Source organism: Larimichthys crocea, chromosome XVI, assembly GCF_000972845.2.
Source record: "Larimichthys crocea isolate SSNF chromosome XVI, L_crocea_2.0, whole genome shotgun sequence".
In the NCBI taxonomy this organism is placed as follows: domain Eukaryota; kingdom Metazoa; phylum Chordata; class Actinopteri; family Sciaenidae; genus Larimichthys; species Larimichthys crocea.
The window spans coordinates 15294247-15313455 of NC_040026.1; the positions used below are offsets into that span (position 1 = coordinate 15294247).

At 40.0% G+C, this 19209-nt stretch overlaps 1 protein-coding gene across 3 annotated transcripts in view; it reads right to left on the reverse strand.

The window, feature by feature from the left end:
• Positions 1 to 3358: 3358 nt before the first annotated feature.
• Positions 3359 to 19209, reverse strand: part of ptprea (protein tyrosine phosphatase receptor type Ea) — a 51274-nt gene continuing 35423 nt past the window's right edge. The window contains exons 3-21 of one of the 3 annotated variants that reach the window (XM_010737848.3): positions 15420 to 15497; positions 14745 to 14841; positions 14213 to 14286; positions 12255 to 12391; positions 11495 to 11585; positions 10284 to 10360; positions 9974 to 10010; positions 9757 to 9854; positions 8974 to 9093; positions 8509 to 8672; positions 8102 to 8237; positions 7803 to 7952; positions 7208 to 7301; positions 7012 to 7088; positions 6774 to 6908; positions 6417 to 6542; positions 5512 to 5663; positions 5250 to 5385; positions 3359 to 5151 (exon numbers count right to left, since the gene is read on the reverse strand). In XM_010737848.3, the coding sequence (XP_010736150.3) occupies positions 5077 to 5151; positions 5250 to 5385; positions 5512 to 5663; positions 6417 to 6542; positions 6774 to 6908; positions 7012 to 7088; positions 7208 to 7301; positions 7803 to 7952; positions 8102 to 8237; positions 8509 to 8672; positions 8974 to 9093; positions 9757 to 9854; positions 9974 to 10010; positions 10284 to 10360; positions 11495 to 11585; positions 12255 to 12391; positions 14213 to 14286; positions 14745 to 14841; positions 15420 to 15492 (2049 nt within the window). In that variant the 5' untranslated portion in view covers positions 15493 to 15497 and the 3' untranslated portion in view covers positions 3359 to 5076. Of the gene's footprint in view, positions 5152 to 5249; positions 5386 to 5511; positions 5664 to 6416; positions 6543 to 6773; positions 6909 to 7011; positions 7089 to 7207; positions 7302 to 7802; positions 7953 to 8101; positions 8238 to 8508; positions 8673 to 8973; positions 9094 to 9756; positions 9855 to 9973; positions 10011 to 10283; positions 10361 to 11494; positions 11586 to 12254; positions 12392 to 13346; positions 13423 to 14212; positions 14287 to 14408; positions 14566 to 14744; positions 14842 to 15419; positions 15498 to 19209 lie in introns of those variants that run through there. The other 2 variants (XM_010737923.3, XM_019278765.2) reach the window with 2 other exon arrangements.

Genomic DNA, 19209 nt, shown 5'->3' on the forward strand with positions numbered 1-19209 from the left:
CATGATATGGTCATGTTGAAATCTTGAAACAACACGTTTCGTGTAGCAAACAACAAAGTAAAAATACCTTTTCCAGAGTATTGCAGGGGGTCTTTAGGTTTTTAGCCATGCCATCCATGTTGAAGTCTGCCAGTTGGTTGGTCCACAACTTTGGTCCACACTGAAATATCACAGCTATTGCTATTGCAATGGTACTTGCCATGAAATTCATGGTTCCCAGAGGATGAATCCCACTGACTTTGGTGATGCCCTTACTTTCCCCAGTAGCGCCACCATTAGGTTCATATTCTGACATCTATCACAAACATGAATCTTACGGGGAGAAAGTGTGTTGATTCACCTTTAATGACTAAATAAAAGTAAGAAACAAATCTGGCACACTGTTAAAGTGTTTTTGGTCTGACAACATTCATGTAAAAAAAAAGAATTCCATATGATAATACCACATGTTTCTAATCCCAAATACTTCCTCCATATGCATTTGTGGTTATAAATTCATCTTCTATTCAGGAGACTGTGAAAGGAATGTGAGCGTGTTTGGGAAAATTTGACAGAACAAGTGAAAAGACTTTGCTTGGACATACATTGTGTAATCAGAAATTAGTTTCCGAAGGCACACATGAAAGCCTTTCAGCCGAGGGGTCACAGCAGAGGCCACCCTGTCGATAAATGGCTCATGTTCCATATTATATCAAAAAGAAAAGGGGAAGCTTTGTAAAAGACTAAATATAATTAGTTGGGGGTCAATCAAAATAAGAGAGTCAGTTAGGGTTAATACATAATTCATATGACCTCTTCACTCATGCTGACCTTCTTTTTGGGCTACAGCCCCTCCCGCTGAGGCGTGTTGCCATGACACCATTTCACAGAGGAAATGGAAACTGTCAACAAAGCAGCTTTTTGTCACTTGGGTTTTTTCTGATGAGAAACCTGATTGTTTGATAAAAATAGCTCAAATCTACTCCTCCATGTTATTGACCGGTAGCAATCATGTGTTCTGTTCATGTGTATTGCAACAGTCTGAAAGATGAACTTTCTTATGTGTCTTGCAAGACACGTTGTAACATACATAGTTACATATGTTACAACTTGTAACTATGTAGGTATCTGCTGCTTACACTTTTAAAGAAGTATTGATTCCTGTAGGGGTGTCATATATGTCTTATGGATGTTTGATTTTAATTCAACATGATCCCCACAACTCATTTTAGTTAAGAACAACAAGACATTATCCTCCAAATACATAATATGCTTTTAACGTAATGATCATTGATTGATGCAGGAGTTATTGCATTATTCACATCTATAGAGCAGCTCAAGTTTATTTGTCATATCTGGGTTAACACAGGGGCAACAGTGCAATGAAATAGGTTTGACGAGAAGAGTAAGATGTGTCATTGTATAAATACATACAAATGTACTATATAAATAGTACAAAGTACAAATAGTAAAAGGATATACTTCACTATTTAAAATATATGAAAATTGTAATTTGGTGGTCAGCATAATGATAAACTGGAATGACTGTGTAGTAAATTGACTTTGTATTATCAGGTGAATTTTCCCTTTAATTAAAAGAATCTCTCATCTACATATAGATTGAGGTCCACTGCCCCCTGTTGGATCAAATTAGTACCTACATGATCAAGAAGTCTCACTGATTGATATATTGACATATCACTGATATATATCAAATAACAACCAGTGAAAGACGTTGATGACCATCTTAACACTGAAGGTATCTTCAGTGATGACTATTTTCTGGGGGGGAAATTTGCAAACTGGATTGTTGGAGGCAGGAAAACTTAAACCTCTTTGTTTCTGTGCATGTTTTGAATTAGTCTGAGGTTTTTTTTAATGATTTTTTTTCAGTCGGTTGTGGTTTTTCATACAAATCGCCTTTAGTTTTATTGTATTTTGTCTGTTCCTGCTGGCATTTAAATGTTTTCGTACTCATACTCTTATTCCTGTACTTTACTTACTCGTTCTGGCTGTCTCCAGCACTGATGACAATGAGAGATAAAAACACAAGAAAAACTGCATACTATGCAGAGATAATTGTTGTTTCTATCTATACTGACCATTAATAGATTCCTTTGTAATGCACACTGAATGTAAGTCATGGGGGACAATTACCGTTAATCAAAGGTGATTTGAAGTTAACATCAGTTAGACATGGAGTATTTTCCAAAGTCACAGCCTTCTTGGTACACATTCTGCTACTTTTTTGTTATTGTTGCAGCTCAACAGGGAAACACAGAGAGAAGTTTGTGTTAAAGATTATAATCCACTTAATTTGACTAAATGAGACTGCTAAAGCCTGATAGCAACTTGATATGTTTAAATACATTTCTGCATAGAAGACAGTAGATAGTGTTCCACATTAACTAGATTAAAAGTAAATTAAGAAAGAATCTTTATATATACTTGTGAACATGTCCTTTTAATGGCCGTATCCAGACTAATATAAACACAGATGATGATTGGTGATTAAGCGATTAGTCTATAAACAAAAATGTTGTTTTTGTCTGAGTTTTATTTTGATGATCAAGTCATTTCCACCTAAAACATTCTAATATTCTTCCTCATTTGTAAGTATTTACTGCTCTCATTAGTCATGTGTGATCTTAAAATGAATATCTTTGTTTTTAGACTGTTGGTCATTCAAAACATCTGATGACATCATGATTTGCTTTAGGAAAATGATCATGAGCATGTATGGCCAAGATCAAGGCCATCATTATAAGACACTGAACCCCAAATCCTCAAGGCTGTGCTATTGATTGCTAATATTAGCTCCCAAACTGATGAGCATCATTGTATGAATGTGTGTGAATGGGTGAATGAGTTATGTACAGTCATTTTTTACTTTTTTCTGACATTTTTCAGATCGCATAAACCGTTTAACCAAAAAAACATTGTTCCACTGTTTAGGTCAGGATGTCATGAAGTGTTTAAAGCAGGGATGTCCAAACTGTTCCACAAAGGGCCGGTGTGGCTGCAGGTTTTTGTTCCAACCAACCAAGAGCACACCAGACTTGACTAATTTAATCAACTGATCTCAGTCTTCAGAGTGTTGATTGGTCAAACTGTGTGCTCTTGGTTGGTTGGAAGGAAAACCTGCAGCCACGCCGGCCCTTTGTGGAACAGTTTGGACACCCCTGGTTTAAAGGGTTATGTAGATGTATGCAGTTATTATTCACATGAATCATATCTATAGTTGCAGTGGTTTGAGCAGTCTCCCTTAAAGTTGAAGTAAGACACGGGTATAAGATGTTGCAGAGTGGCACTAATAGTTTTGTTTGTTTGTATTTTTCACTAATGAAGACATCTTAAGAAAACTTCACTGACGCCCAAAGCATTTTCAGATGAATTTAATATTGCAACTTGCATTTCAAAGACATTGAGAATCCAAAAAGGGATAGACCACCCACAGAGAGCGAGCACAAAGGCAAAGAGCTGTAGTCTAAACAGACCCTCCTCAATATTCTTAAAAAGGACGGCATAGATCGAACAGAAGCCATGGGAAAATAGACTCGGGGGGAGGGGGTTGTTTTGTTAAGTCTACTTCTGCCGCACTTCACATCTCCCACAGATAGCACACAAATATGACCAATCACTTGACAGTTCCTTTGCTGGTCAGCCACTTTCACAATGTTAGCACTTTGTCATGTAGTATTTACATACAGCATCAACAAAATCACACATCTCAAAGAGGATTAAAGCAGAGCTTGGTCAAATCATTCCATATGTTTGGTTTAAAGTCAAAGTACCAGATGGATGGCAGTTACTGCCTCAGAAGAAATGCTGTCTCACATTCAGATACTTTCCTATGAATAAAACTACCACTAGATACTTTTCTATGAAACATTCGGGTTCCTCATTTGTGGAATAACAAACGGATGTATTCTTTATAACGTAAAGAGTAACACTGATCGTATGGGGTGTTGTTTTATTTATTGTGGTTTTTGCCAGTTCAGGACTCATCTAATGTTACACTTTGAATACTTTCCTGTGTACCTGACACAAGTCGTCATGTTGTATTGACTCTAATGCATTCAGCCACCACACTAACAATTACCTTTCAATGCTCGGCCTTCAACTTAGGGTTGTTCCACTTTTCCGTGTCTTAAAAATGTACATATGGCACTGATTTGTGAAAAATCTCTAATCTATAATATAAATAAAGCAATAAACATACTCTTGAATATTGCAGGTTCTTGGCAAAAGGCTTAGTTATATGTGCTTTTTAATGTGCAGTCATTTTAGCAAAATACTTTTTGCTGTCTACAGACAAAAGGCAGACTGTAGTAATGTTACATCCATGTTAAATGCAGTTGCATACCACTTTTTAATGAGGTACAAAACCGGTTTAGTGGTCTTTCACAACTTTCTGATACACCTAACTGTAAAACTTCTGCCCGAATCCATATCGGAATCAAACCCTGGTGTTGTCACATTGGCTCATAACTTTCCGTTCCTTTGCATTATGGCTGAAGTGACAATATTTCCATTGGAAAGAGTATCGCATTCGTGACGGGCATGTAGCTTGAGGACAATGAAAAACAGTTCAAATATCGCCTCTAATCTCAGATAGAAGTCATCAATAAATGAAAGAATGTACTGTTTACATTAAGAAAAACAAACAAACTTAACATTCCCACCGTTTTCTCCAAACTCAAAAAAGGAATGTGCTCGTCAATACATAAATACATTTACAATAACTACAACTTTTAAAAATATTACGTGGTCAATCCAAAATAACACTTAGATAAACATTTAAAGTACAGTATTATACAACAAAACTGAAATAAAGAGACCAGGTTTAAAACAACACTTCATGACAAAATAATTATCATACATGATGTGAAATATACATTATTAATCTAACTTTTTTTTTTCCATTTACAATTTTCATCCACTGACATACAGTATATTACAGTGAGGATGGAGTTCAGTTAATGGTAGGACAAGTGCATAGCAAAATAGATCATTTGACCAAGTTAAAGAAACACATAAAACTGACAAACCAGCTTTAGAAAACAACATTAAAAACCATGTTTAAGGCAAATCTCATCATTTAAAATTGGCATAGTCTGAGAAAATGTCGACAAAGTCTTGTACCACCCTGTAGCAGAAGTCATATTGTTCCTGTGGATTGAAAAGAACAACAAGAGATGGATTAGGAGGTTGCTTTTTTTATTTTTAGCACTGTCCATTATTTAGAATCCACTCCTGCTGATACTTACCACAGTTTGGACCATATGAGGCCTCTGCATGCGTAAACTCTTCACAGTTTGGAACACGTCCAGCAGGCCTTCTGCTTTGACTCGTTCCAAGATATTGCTCAGTGCAATGAACGTACCTGTTCGCCCTGCACCAGCACTGCAGCACACACAAACACAACAAAAAGGAACTCTTTAATTATTTTAAGGGCAAGCAGTAGCTTGCAAATGCAAACACTTTTAAGCTGTCATATGCAAGTATGCCAACATAAAAAGGTTCAAATACCTGCAGTGTACGACGATGGGATGGTTCCCAGACTGCTGCTGCTGTCTCTGCACTGAGGCGATGATGTCGATCATGCCTTTCCCCTCGGCCGGGATGCCGACCTCCGGCCAGCCGTGGAAGTGGAAGTGCCTGATCACCCTCGTCTGCTTCTCCTTTGAGAGGAAATGCAGAGGCAGACAAGAGATCATCATAACTTTTTAAATATGATTTATTAGCAGAATATGAAAGCGTAATGGCAGGTGCAATGTCAGTGTAGGTTAAGTGTGCAGTAGATGAGTGGTGGACTGATGGTGCTGCTCCAGGAGGCAGGAATGTACTCCCGAGCCTCTGAGAGGTGTTGTGGGTCGAATTTAATGAAATCTATTAGATGGGAGGCTCACACTTGATAATCTTAAACACATCCTGCCCACTGCATTTCCTCTGGCAGCCAAAAGAGTTTTATATACTCACTTTTTGTGTTCTTGTTCTTTTTGAGACAATGATGTTAGCTTTACACAGTCAGACACAAAAACCCTGTAAAACCTAAAACTAAATTTCATTGGTTTTAATTGCAAATTATTAAAATCTAAATTAAATTTAAAGATTGACACATGAATGTAGCTTCCACACCTCCTTTCTTTGCTGAAAAGTCTTTGGACTTCTCAAAGAGGTAAAGTTACTAATAACTGAAATAATTGAGAATAACAGCTCAAGTAACATTTATGATTTAAAGTAGAACCAAATTATAATGTTTAGTTGCAGTTACTCAATACAAATGAGTTCATATGACTTTAAAAGAAATTAAGATACTCAACGGATTTACATCCAGAGAACCAATAAATGTCTTATTATCATGAGAGGCAAATGTAATGTGGTGTCACTGCCTCAATAACAGCTGTGTGATAGTGCTAGGTTCATTTGCTTACCGGGACAAAGGTGAGTACCAAGTCTCGTAGACTGAAGGTGTCACACAAAGTGTCTCCCTTCAGCTCTACTGTGTAATCTCCATAGGTGACTGAGTCCTCTGTCGGCCAGTACTGGCAACATTTGTCCTGCAAAAACAGACAAATGCCGACAAATAAGTTGAACAGAAACTACAGCTTCATATATAAGATGGAAATATTCTAAAGTCATTCGTGGCTCAAACTAAGAACAAGTGCACAGACGTGTCATGACATGAAAGTGCCGTTTTGAGGCGGAAGTAGAGATGATTCATGCTGTACTGCTGTAGCGCTTTTGAAGTCATCAATCATAGCCTGCAGCTATAAACTCTCGCAGCTTACCTGCTCCCTCTCCTGGAGTTCAGTGAGCATTACAATGGAGTGACATTTCCATTCCCACACCATCCTCCAGAAATCCTCTACTGTGTGTGTCAGAGGGCCCTGGGTGGCAATGAAGTAGTCCTTCTGTCTGTAGCCCTGAGTCACAGCAAAAGAAAAAAAGCCCATATTTAGCTTTACAAGTCCAATAATGTTTGTTAATATCAACACCTCTGAACTGAAGGCGTTATGATTTACTTACATCTATAAAAGATGCATTGATGTAATCCGTGAACTCCTGACCTCGTCTCATGGAGAGAATGACTCTGTTGAAGTCATCTGAAATGGGAACACAGAGCAGTATTGGAAACATAGTAATATAATCTGGACCAGGAGTTGATATCTAGAACAGACATCCGGTTTATTTTTTTTCGTCCATGGTTTTCCTTCTTTCTTACATGGAATAATTTGCAGGACTCTGTTCTTCTTCATGTTGGCAGGAAGGTTCCCCGTTCTCATGTTCTCTTTCATTATTCGCATGTTGGTCAGTTTCTGGGCAGAAATTAATCATGCAAACTGTTACAAACATGCAAATGTTCACTATCATGTAGTGCACAAGTTTAAATAGGGAGGTAAAACAAGGCGACGTAGTGTTGACTGCACACATTATCTATTTGTAAATGAAGGTTTCTGGATCACTGACAGAATTAGAATAGGAGTGTCTTGTCTTTATGTGTGTGTTCATGACTGCTGTCGTTCAGTAGTGTCCCCATTTGTAATTGGGTTATAATTAATTGACACTTCACATACATACTGTAGACATTTTCTGTGATAAAATACGTAATAGGTAAATCAAGTTTAAATGTGCATCACCATTCAACAACAAGTCAAGGAAAGTTATAGTATATGAAGGTAATGGTATATGTGATTGGAAAGGTTTGTCTGTACTTATTTATTGATACTAATATGGATGAGCTATTTAAATCAAGTGTCATATTAATGCTATATTGTGATTTTTATTTTTTATTTTTTTGTTATGGATCAACGTCTTACCTTAAACTCTTCCTCTAGGCCGACCCGGTCACCGTTTGCAAAGGTGTTGTGCAGCTTGTGCAGATGTCCTTCCAGAGACGACACGTCCAACTCTGTGTCTCCATAGAGGTAGTATTCAAGCAGGGCCTGGTAGATGAATGAGTACTGCATCTGGGGGTGAGAATACACACACACACATATTATGCATGGTCACATTTGACCATTTGCAAATGATTAATTGACTCAATAACTCAAGTATTAGTCCTGTGTCATGTGGCTGACATTATAGACAAGCCTGGAACTTGTTATCTCCAACTCACATCTGTCTGAATGAGCTGTGAGCGCTGTTCTCGTATCTTAGAAACGAAGCCAAACACATCAACTTTCTGCTCTGCGTGCATCATGTCGATCATGGCATCTATTACGATGAAGGTTCCTGTCCTCCCGACACCAGCGCTGCAGGGACACAAAACAAACCACGCACTAAATGGACCACAATCCTCAGCTGACACAACAGCAGGGAAACAAAGGAACATCTGTGCTCGTAAACACATGTATCGCTATAGTCATTCAAAATGTTTCACAGCTGACAGCTTGTTTTCCAGAGTATATGTTCATCTCCATAGAAACAAATTGGATAATTAAAACCATTTCAAATGTATTACAGTCAAAAGCACATAAACAACAAAATAATAAACAATGACCCATTAACTCTGCTGTCTGGTACCTGCAGTGGACCACAATAGGCCCAGCGAAGGCGGGATTGACCACCTTGACCTTTTTGAGGAATTTGAGCATGCCGATGGGGGAGAAAGGAACTCCAAAGTCGGGCCAGCTGGTGAAGTGGAGCTGGGTGACCGGCCTGGGAGTCTTGGCGGCATCGCTGGCTTGCTATGTAGCGACACAAACACAAGCAGAACACAGTTAACAGTGTTAACAACACTCGAATAGCAGGTTTTGCAGATGCAACAGACCAGAACAGAGTTTCAACAGGAACCATTATCAAAATAGCAACAGATTTTGCTCAATGATCTGGATACATCTGCTGTGCCCTAGAGCAAGATGTTTTCAGATCAGTTACTTAGGAATTCAGAGCAACAGTCGAGTTATATTACTATGAAAAAGGAACTGAACTACACGTTTTGCGTATTAATATTACACAATATCTAAATAACCACTTCTTGAAACTTACATATTGTATACAGAACTTGCGTATGGTGTAGTCCACGAGAACAGTGAAGTCTTCTACTGCCACTCTCACATTCCCATAGGTCCAACATCCCTGATCTGGCCAGTACTGGTAACACTTGTCCTGAGGGGAAGGGATCATTATTCAATAAATGAAATACCTAAAAGGGAGTTGTTCTTCTGTAACATATTCAAGATCTTTCCATTCAAGGCGCTGAATGATTCAAATGCAACAGCGCACATGCTTCAATTTCACAGCCAGTCAGTCCAGATTAGTGTAAGTGAGAGGAGTGAAACCACTCAATATGAGACGTTACTGAGTGATTATGATACTGACTTAGAGGACTTAATAACACATTATGTAGCCATTGATTTCGACCCGTCACACGCTGATTTAAATCTTCGCCAGTGCTCTTCTTATTGATCTTTCGTAGCCTTTCTCCTTGCTCACTGAGCTCAGGTTCACATGGTTCACAATAGAGGCGGTGTAATTATAGCGGAGGAAAGAGATGTCAGCAGAGAGATTACAGGTGTGAAATGAATAGCTCAAATTAAACTCTGTGGTTTCACCTTCAACCATAAACCTGTGAAATCTATTTTAAGCACCATGTCCTCTCAACTCTTTTTGTGATGTTTCATTAATCCCTTCAGATTGTCAGAGCAGAAACCTGGATGATGAAGGAAACCCTGGAGCTCGTAGGAATGTTATTTTGCTCATGGATACTTCAGCTTTATGAATAAATTAACTCCCCTGAGACACTTTGAAGACAAGTGGAAAATCACTCACTTCTTTCCTTTCTTTCAGGTTTGTCAGCATGACAACAGTTGCAACTTTCAGCTCCCAAATCATCCTCCAGAAATCTGCTGTCGTATCTTCTTTTGGACCTGTGAGCCAAAAAAGTTCAATCTTTATTATAATATTAAATGATTTATTGAGACATGAAATTAATAGCCAAGATATCAGTAGAATTCTGTAGGCTGTATCCAAGTGCACTATATCTTACCTTGTGCTGCTATGAATTTGTTCTTTTCCGTGAAACCCTGTTAGAAAATATATTCAGTTAATTAAGAATATTAATACGTTTTGATATGAACTTTTTAATTAAACATAGAAACAGTTAAATTTAAACATTTGTAATTCTATAACAACTGTGCAAACCTCTACTTCTCATGTGCTGAGAACTTGTGATTTAATAACAATGTGATTGTTACTGATGTAGAGCAATTATGAACATTCATAAAAATTGATAAAGATGATAATTATTATTTTGCAAAGTTAGTGTTGAGTGCCGTCAACCAAAGAGCATAACTCACATCAATATACGAAGCATTCACATAGTCCGAACAGGGATTTCCATCCAGCTGAGTCAACACCACTCTGGAATGATCATCTGTTGGTGAAAAATACCACAGGAAGGTTTAGAGTGATAGTGACAGTGAGTCTGTCACTGTACTCTGATTAAACACTAGACAAGTAATAGTGATTTGTTATAAGTGTGGAGGTCGTCTGTGATTTAATCCAGTGCAGAGTAAAAAATGATATATTGTGATAGGTCATAATGTTCCTGTGAAAATTGACATTATGTAATGTGAGGTTGTTTTGTGGGTAGCCTACTTTTTATTTTCTCTGCCTTTTTCCCGGTTGAGAATTATGCAGGCTGCATTGTCAATTATAAATGAAACTTTTGAATTTTGGTTCATATTCAGGAGGCACAACACAGCATGACCCAGACCCATTTTTAGAACGAGGAAGTCGAGAGCAACTCAAAGTGAAATCTTGATGAGATGATGACGTAGATGGCATACATATCATCTTTTTATCAGTTATGAGACAGGTCATGTCACTGGTTCCCCCACTAGGGGTCGCCATTGCTTGATATGACTTATGTCTGTCCAGCAGCTTTACTCCACATAAAAACTTGAAACAATGGGGAAAAGCTAGCCTGTCCAATGCTAACAAAATCCAGGAGCAGGAACTTCCTGGAGTCTCTGCTGGTTGCTTAGTAACTGCTTTTGGCAAAATAAATAGTCTGGCACATAACCCATGGAGAGAGTTATATCTTAATTGTTTAATTAATGAGCTTTAGAGGTGCTGGGAGGTGGATCGTTACTTCGGTATGGACAGCGCCAGGCTAGTTGTTTCCCCCTATTTCTAGTCTTTATGCTGAGCTAAGATAGCCGGCTGTAGACGAGCCACATGTTTACCATACAGATGTGACAGGGGTATCAATCTGTTCACCAAACCATAGACAAGAAAGCCAATAAGTGTGTTTTACACATAAGGCATTGCATTAATTCATCACAATGAATTATGAAGAGAGAGCAGAGAGAGAAAGCAAAAAAAGAAGAAGGGTGAGGAAACTGTAAGGGCAGAGGTGTTTTGGAGGATTAACTATAGCTGAACTGTGAAAACAAAAAAAAAAGCGAGACGCACAAAGACACGTGCACACACAGGCAGGAAACTGTGAGCTCTGGGTGTGAGTCAAAAGCAAACCTAGTTCCTACAGAACAGAAAGTACACTCACAGGGAAGGATGTTAGGGTATCTGTTCTTCTCCTTGTTGTCGTCCTTGTTAGCCTCTTCATACATCCCGTGGGCACTACCCCCTGGCAAGGACTACAAAACAAAACTACAGTTAGATTCTACTACTCTTTTTTAGCTGCTTGTGTGCATTGTGTTCTGCTGCATGTGAGGCTTTGTAAGGCACTTCCTCTGCTACCTACAGTACACACTCCTCCATTGAAGCAGAGAACTGTAACTTCCTCTGTCTCTGCTCACAAACTGTCACAAAAATCATACCTCGTACGTATTAAACTGACCGTGAGTCATACCCTTTATTTTGACTCAGATCCTCAATCATAGTCACAAATAGGCAAGAGGGTATTTTTCATACATGAGAGGCGTGTATGTGTAAAGTATGTGTCATGGGCGTTGTGACACATATCTCCAGTAATTTTACTGAATATAAAAATACACACATAAACGACATATCTCAGATATTGTGGGGAAAACCATTCAACTCCAATTTTAGATGTTTTATAGGTGGTTTTGTTGCCACAGTTGAAAGCACAACACACTCCGACATCTTGGGTACAAGATATCATTTCAAAACACACAAAGCTACATAATAATAACCAAATCATGGAGTATTTATGCACCACAGCAACCTAGTACTTAAACCCAGAGATGCCTGATACAAACACTACTTTAGCACAGAATACAGAAGACTCAGCCTTATGACCACCTGTTAGTCTAATCTCCAGGCGGAGAGGAGAGGACACTTACATTATACTCTTCCCTGAAGAGTTTGCCATCGTCAGCTGAGCGGAGCCTGTACTCCTCCTCAAGGTGGTCCACTGGGATGGGGAAGTAGGTCTTAGAGGCTGAAGGGGATCTGGGCAGGAGGACCACCGTCTGTTGCTCTGTGGGGAGAACATTCAGTGGGTTAATCATCCCTGCAGGACTGATGGATTTTAATCTTGAATTATTTGTTGTGTGTTAAAGAAAATAACTGATTCAATTATTAATAAGGGAATGGTGGAGAGAAATTTATTACAAAACAGGATTGTGTTGAAGTAGACTAGAGGTTCCCAACAATTCTGTCAGATGTTTTTTACAATAATACTTACTAATAATAACTAATAATACTTAGATAGATATTGTTACAATAAAGTTTTCATCCTGTCAAACTTGGATTTAAATGAAACTAAATGTTTCAACCATTACTGTAAGCCATGTAAACTATTTCCAACTGACTACCAATTTAGCTACATTACTTCAATTTATTTATTACCTTTAGCTACCTTTCATTTTTAAATTATTTAAACATAAATGATTTAAAGTAACCATAACTGCTCGATGACTGTAACCTCTCTGTTCACTCGCTAACTAGTTTTCTTGCTCCCTCAGTTGTAACACATAGTGTTCCCATGTTGCTTGTTTCTACTTTTTCAATTTAGTTTCTATGTACTCCTTAGCAGAAATAAAGTACACCCGATGTACAGTACAAGTACCCTTGGTTAGAATCTCCAGACTTAAACAATCTTATTATGATTTTAAAAACAGCTTATCAAAGACCAAAATGATTACCAAACTGATTTACAATCTTTTGACATGTTGGTGTATGTTTGCCACCTTGATAAATGAAAAAAAAGGAGTGTAAGTATTCAATGATCACAAACATCAACAGGTGTTAGATAACCAAAGAACCCCATTGAGAAGCCACTTACAGTACCCCGTAGGCAGGTTTTTCTCAAGCACCGGACTAGGCATTCGGTTAGCACTCACAAAATTTGGAAAATGTAAGTTGAAAAAGTACTAAGAGAGTGTTAGTAACATGAGGTGCCTCATACCGCCACCCTGTACTGTATACCTGACCTGGTGGTATAACGGTGTATAACGACTCAGTACTGTATCCAAACTCTAAAACACAACACATATCAGATGACATTCAGCACACCCACATGTACAGTCATCAAGGCAAAACAACATTAAAAAATAGCATTTGATACATTTTGACATCATGTTCACTAGAGACTTCTGCTTTCACCTTCATACATTTCAATAAACCAATACCGCAATGCTTCCCCAACACTTGCACTCACATGTGAAGATGTGAACCATGTGTCACAGTAATTAGCAGCTCACCTAATACTTTGATATTTAATCAGTCACTGATATAGCTACCTTTGGGGTGTGTTATGCATTTTACAGCCAGATATCCAAGTTTGCATGCCTATCTACAAGAAATCTGCTCTTTACAGTGCATGCCATTGTAGTATCGGATAAGAAAATACAGTTCAAGAAGTGCTGTTTCCTGTGAGGTCCAATAGCTGTTAGCAAACTTCACACAAACCAGCTACTAATTAAAAGGATGCATCTCGAAGCTCAGCGACTACTTTTATCTTGTGCAACTGCCACTGTGTATGCTATATTTAAGAGCTGCATCAAAAATCTATAAAAGAAGTTGATAACACACAGTGTTATTCACATTAACCACAGGAAGTATAGACAACCACAATGCAGTTGTGGGACGGTCTGCACACCGTTACAAACATAAAGCTGATGCATCTATTACACCCCCTTCGCTTCCAGTCTCATCTCGCTTTCTTTTTCTTTGCCTCATTTTTCTGTGTGTCTCCTTGACATTCATTTGTTTCTTTTGACAGCCACCATTTTTGCTCTAACAATCTACAATCTGTCTTGCTGTTTCTCACAATCTCAACAATGTGCAACAGTGTTACCTTGTTCCTCCAGGATGCCATTTGGTATCTTCTTGTCGACTGTTGTGACGACTGCTTTTCTCTGGTTTTTTAACCTGCCAGGAAAAAAAATTAAACACAATGGTACAAAACATGAGAGTCAACAATGTCATGGTGAATTGAGTTTATTTTTTAAAATAATGTAGGTAGCCATGAACAAAAAGTCTTTCCATCCTACCATCTGAAACTTGAGAAGCTATTCTTTCTCATTAGCCGATGTCTTGGAAAGTCAGCACTCTAGTCCGAATATGGTACAAAATTTGTTCTTCGCCGTCTTCTGTTGCCTGTCAACGTCCACTGTCACAGCTCGTTCTATTCTAACTAAGCATGAGAGGGAGTCTGCTAGCAGCACTTCCTGACGGGGCTCCGCCTCAATGACTAAAGGAGGAAGTGTTTGTCACCCTGAGCTCTGCCCCCGAGCCTGGCTCACAGCCAGACAGCCAGGCCCAGGGAAGGGAGGGGGGTGGGGTGGTAAGGTGAGGTGGGTGAGTCCTCGCAGTGTGGGAGACTTTACCTGAGGAAGTACCAGACTAGCAGTGCGATGATGAGCAGCAGCAGGGACAGGACCAGCACGATGGGGAGGATGTGGTTGCTGTGGGATGGAACGTCTTCTGAGGAAGAAGGAGAGGCAGAGCCGGGGGTCAGGGAGCACCGTCAACAAAGAAGCAGGAAAGAGAGGGGAAAGGCCAACGATATATGTGCATATGTTTGTGTGTGCAAAATGCTCGGTTATCAAATAGTTGACACAGCAACACACCTCCCATGTTATCCTCTGGCCACAGGCCTGATTTAATAACTGGCTTCAGCACAGTTATGTCTAAAGAGATAAGCATCAGCTCATTTTGTCCTGTCGGCACGTCTAACACAAAACCAGAGGCTTTAAGAATGGAGACTCAGCCAAGAGTCACAGCCACACAGCCGGCTATTAGCTGAGTTTATAAAGACTCACAATAAGCCGTAAATTACTGTCCAGTGCTGCTGAAGTTCATTGTGATCCGCTAATAACAAGGCTGTAGAAAAGGCTATTATCAAGCAGATGCATGCGCTGAGGAAGATGCATAATAATCATATCTTAGGGGAAAGTCATGATGATGCAGTGGATGGGATGGGAATGTGTCGCTATCTCAAATTGTTACAGCATTACTCAGTCTCACATGTCAAGGTGCACGACTCTTTGCATTGTCCTTACCATGTGTATGGTTGCTGTTGCCTGTGGAATTGGATGTTGTTGTGGTTGCCATCAAAAATAGAAGTGGGACCATTGTGACTGCAGAAAAACAAAATAAAGACGGATATTAAATTTAGTGCCAGACATGTCTGCAAAAGTCAAGATTCATGAGAAAAACGGCCGCTGGATAGTATCACCGTTCAGCGAACACAAAAGCTATTGACAGATCTGAGGCATATTTCTTTATTTGTCACTTTCAGGAATGTGCTCATCTGTGCAAAGTTCATGGCGACACAATGGAACAACACACTCGTATATCCTTGTCATTCATTAATCCTGCCAGAAAGCTTACACTGTAATACCCAACAAGTCCACAAGGAGGCGCAATATCCCAATATATGAAAAGCAAAGCTGATGATAACATTAGTCCTCACCAGCCCATTGAGAAAAAAAAAAGAATAACAGCCGGCAAGAGAAGAATAAATTGTTAAATTTCACATTTAAATTCATATAGAAATAAAGAAGCTTACGTGTATGTTTAATAAAAGGCTCAATGCAAAATATCTTCCTACTCTAATAAGACATACGCTCAAGGTTTAATCAGTGCATTATCAGATTGACCAGTGCTAAATGTCCTTCTGAGCTGATAACAGCTGTTTTCCTTGCATGTTTCCGTGGCAATGCCATGCCAACAAGTCATCTCCAGGATACAGCACGTGTAGGGTGTTAGGGTGCTATATGTTAAACACCACAACACAAACAGACACAACACGCACGGCAACAAAAGGCCTGGATGTCAACTGATACTCATCTACGAATGAGTTTTACTTAGCAGCTACACCCGTCATGTCTCTGCTTTTTGCCACCTCTCCCCTCCGGTTTGATAACATCTCCCCAACACAAACACTTGTTCATGTGCGCACAAAGACACACACACAGACATGCGCGCCAGTGTCAGTCCAGACTCCCCTACAAAACAGTGACATCCAAGAAGCCTCAGCTGAAAGAGCTTCTTTTTTCTCTCTCTCTCTCTCCTGGTAGAAGAATGCAGAGGAGGGAGGATAAAGGAGCATCTCCGATCGATCCTTCTGCGTTCGAGCATTCAGAATGGGTTTCACATCACATTGATTTAACCACCACCTCTCTTTTGAGAAGCCAGTGGTAAGATTTGAAAACCAATAAGCCGCGCAATGTTTGCAGTTTTAGAAGGTGTTCTTTTCTTTTTTACATTTGCGCAAAAGTTGGAATCTAAGCAAAGCGCGCTTCATAATGAAGCAGAGCAGAGCGCGCTTTGTCCACCACCAACCCCCCCCCACGCCACACCACACCACTGCAGGTGTGTGTGTGTGTGTGTGTGTTGCTTTGCAGCTGCGATGAAAAGAAAACCTAGGCCAAGTGCATAGTCAATGAAGACACTGTGTTGAAGCCTCCACGCTGTGCCGCAGTGTCCTGTTATGTGTCCAGGCAGGACACCGGAGGAATGTGGAGGCAGCAGTGCAGAGACACTGACTGCAGCAGGGGAGAAAGGGAGCAGAAGGTCCAGGTCAATAATATTTCCTGGAGCGATTAATAAACCCTGACATGTCCCCCCCACCACCCCTCCCCTCTGCTCCAGAGGGAAGACTGATGAGAGAATTATAATGAGAGAAGAGGGGAGAGGAGGAGTGTGTTACCCTCTTCTCTCCAGCTCTCCTCCCTATTTATCCCCCGTCTTTAAGGCTCTCTCTGCAAATGTCACAAGCTTGGATGAGGGGGACGGTATTGAGCTGAGTTAGTACAGTGTGTGTGTAAATCCTGAGGGTAGCAGTGTGTGTATAAGACTTGAGGTTTTGTGGTGTGGAAGTTCACTCATGATGCCGTTTGGGACTTTCCACAACACACACTGTATTGAACTTGATGTATGCTGTGTTTGTTTGTTTGTCTCTGTGTACAATGGCTCAACAGGGGACACCCAGCAGAGTGCTCATAGCTAGCCCTAAGGCTGTGTCTTCTGTTGAGGTGTTGCTGTTTCTTGTTCCTGGCTCCCTCTCCACCACCTCCGGAGATGTCACGCCGTCACATTTTAGCCTCCAACCCCTGCGTGGCTCAACTGCTCCTAGGGGATCACAGGCTGTTCGCCCCCTTGCCCTCTAGCATTTCCCACTGCAGTGGTATCCAGCCTGACCTCTTCAGCATCTCTGAGGAGATCACTGACTTCCTCTCCTCTGTTTTTTGTGGGGAAAAGTCCTTCACATAGCTATAAATAACACTGCTTCCTATTCCTCTGAGTATCTAATCTCTTTTTTTTCTTTATTTCCCCTCACTCAGCATAAACCGGCCTACACCACGTCTCAAATTAGACCATTAGTATAAGTCATCAGTTAGCTCGGGTCAGACTCTGGGCAGACGAGTATCATCACATTGTGTGTTTGTTCTCATCTGTGTATTGTCCTTTCTCCATTTAGCACTCTGCAGCTAGTCACCAAGCATCAGCCATAATGAAAATAGGTCATGGGAGATGTCAGCTCGGGGGAAGTTCTAAGGCGCCCTTATTTTCCAATAAGAGACATTTGCAAGTAGCCTTAAGGAAAGGGTATTGTCCTGGCCAGCTAGACAGCCAGTTATTTCAGTGGTATGTGTGTCCCGAGTTACCCAAGCATCAAGTTCACTCTGTTTCACGGCGGGGCAGTGTCGTCCTGGGCTGCAGAATGGGAGGCCCCTGCTGTATTGACAAGAGCAGCAGCTCAAACACCAACAAGAATGACTTCCAGCTTCAATCACAGCAGACTTTACGCTTCATCGGGATATAAGTCAGTCTTAATACAATGGGAACCAGAGGGTGAGTGGTTCAAGTCCAGTATGGACCAATGTATGGAAGATGGACTGGTGGACTGGTCCAGTTCACCTCCTGTACAGCAAGGTATAAAACTCCTAACTGCTCCCATCACTCTACCAGCTTTCCAATTTGCATGTCTGAGCCCTTTGTGTGTGGGTTGTATTTCAGGTAAAATGCATAAAAAAATTCCCCTGAGAGAACAAAAAGTATATCTTCAGGAGGGTGTTATAGTAATCGAGTTGTAAGATGACCACAACTGTTTTAGAAGTTGGGTAGCAGTTGAGTCAGCTTTTTCTTATGTTGTGAAGTGCGAAGCGGCACAACTGAGCAACTGAGGCAACGTGATCAAAGACTTCCATAAGGCCATACATACATAAATGGATATCAGCGTCTGCTGGAAACAATGTTCAGCAGTCAGTCAGTCAAATCAGTTTGCCTAGTTAATTATGCTGAACTTTTTTTTGCTTTCACTTGTATTTTGTTACTTGTATCATTTTATTACGTTTAAATTAAAGACTGCAAGCAACAGCAGTTTAAAAAAATAGAATTATGACAGAAATGCTGTTAAAATGGGTCAATGGACATTTTCTGCTAAACAGTAGCTGACAGCTGAAACAAAGTGCAAGTTTATTTCTGCACAGATATTTATCTAAGCTAAGACAACACAAGAACTGATTCTAACCATATCATCATCAGCCCAGTTTCGGCCCACGTGCTGTATGTGACAACACCTCAGCACTGTTCCAGAGACCCCAAGTATCTGGTATGCATTGTGTGACTCACCGCTCTGCCTCCACTGATTACAACCTGCCACTTCTGAATACCCGCAAACCTCACAGCACATAAACAAAAACACATGCACAGATATATCTTTTCACATAGGGCAACAGAGAATACAAACAGGTCACTACAAAGCCTGTTGCTGCTGCTTTATCCGTCCTCCAAACAAAAATCTAAAATGCAGTGTGGGAACCTGACTCATGGTGAATTCATGTC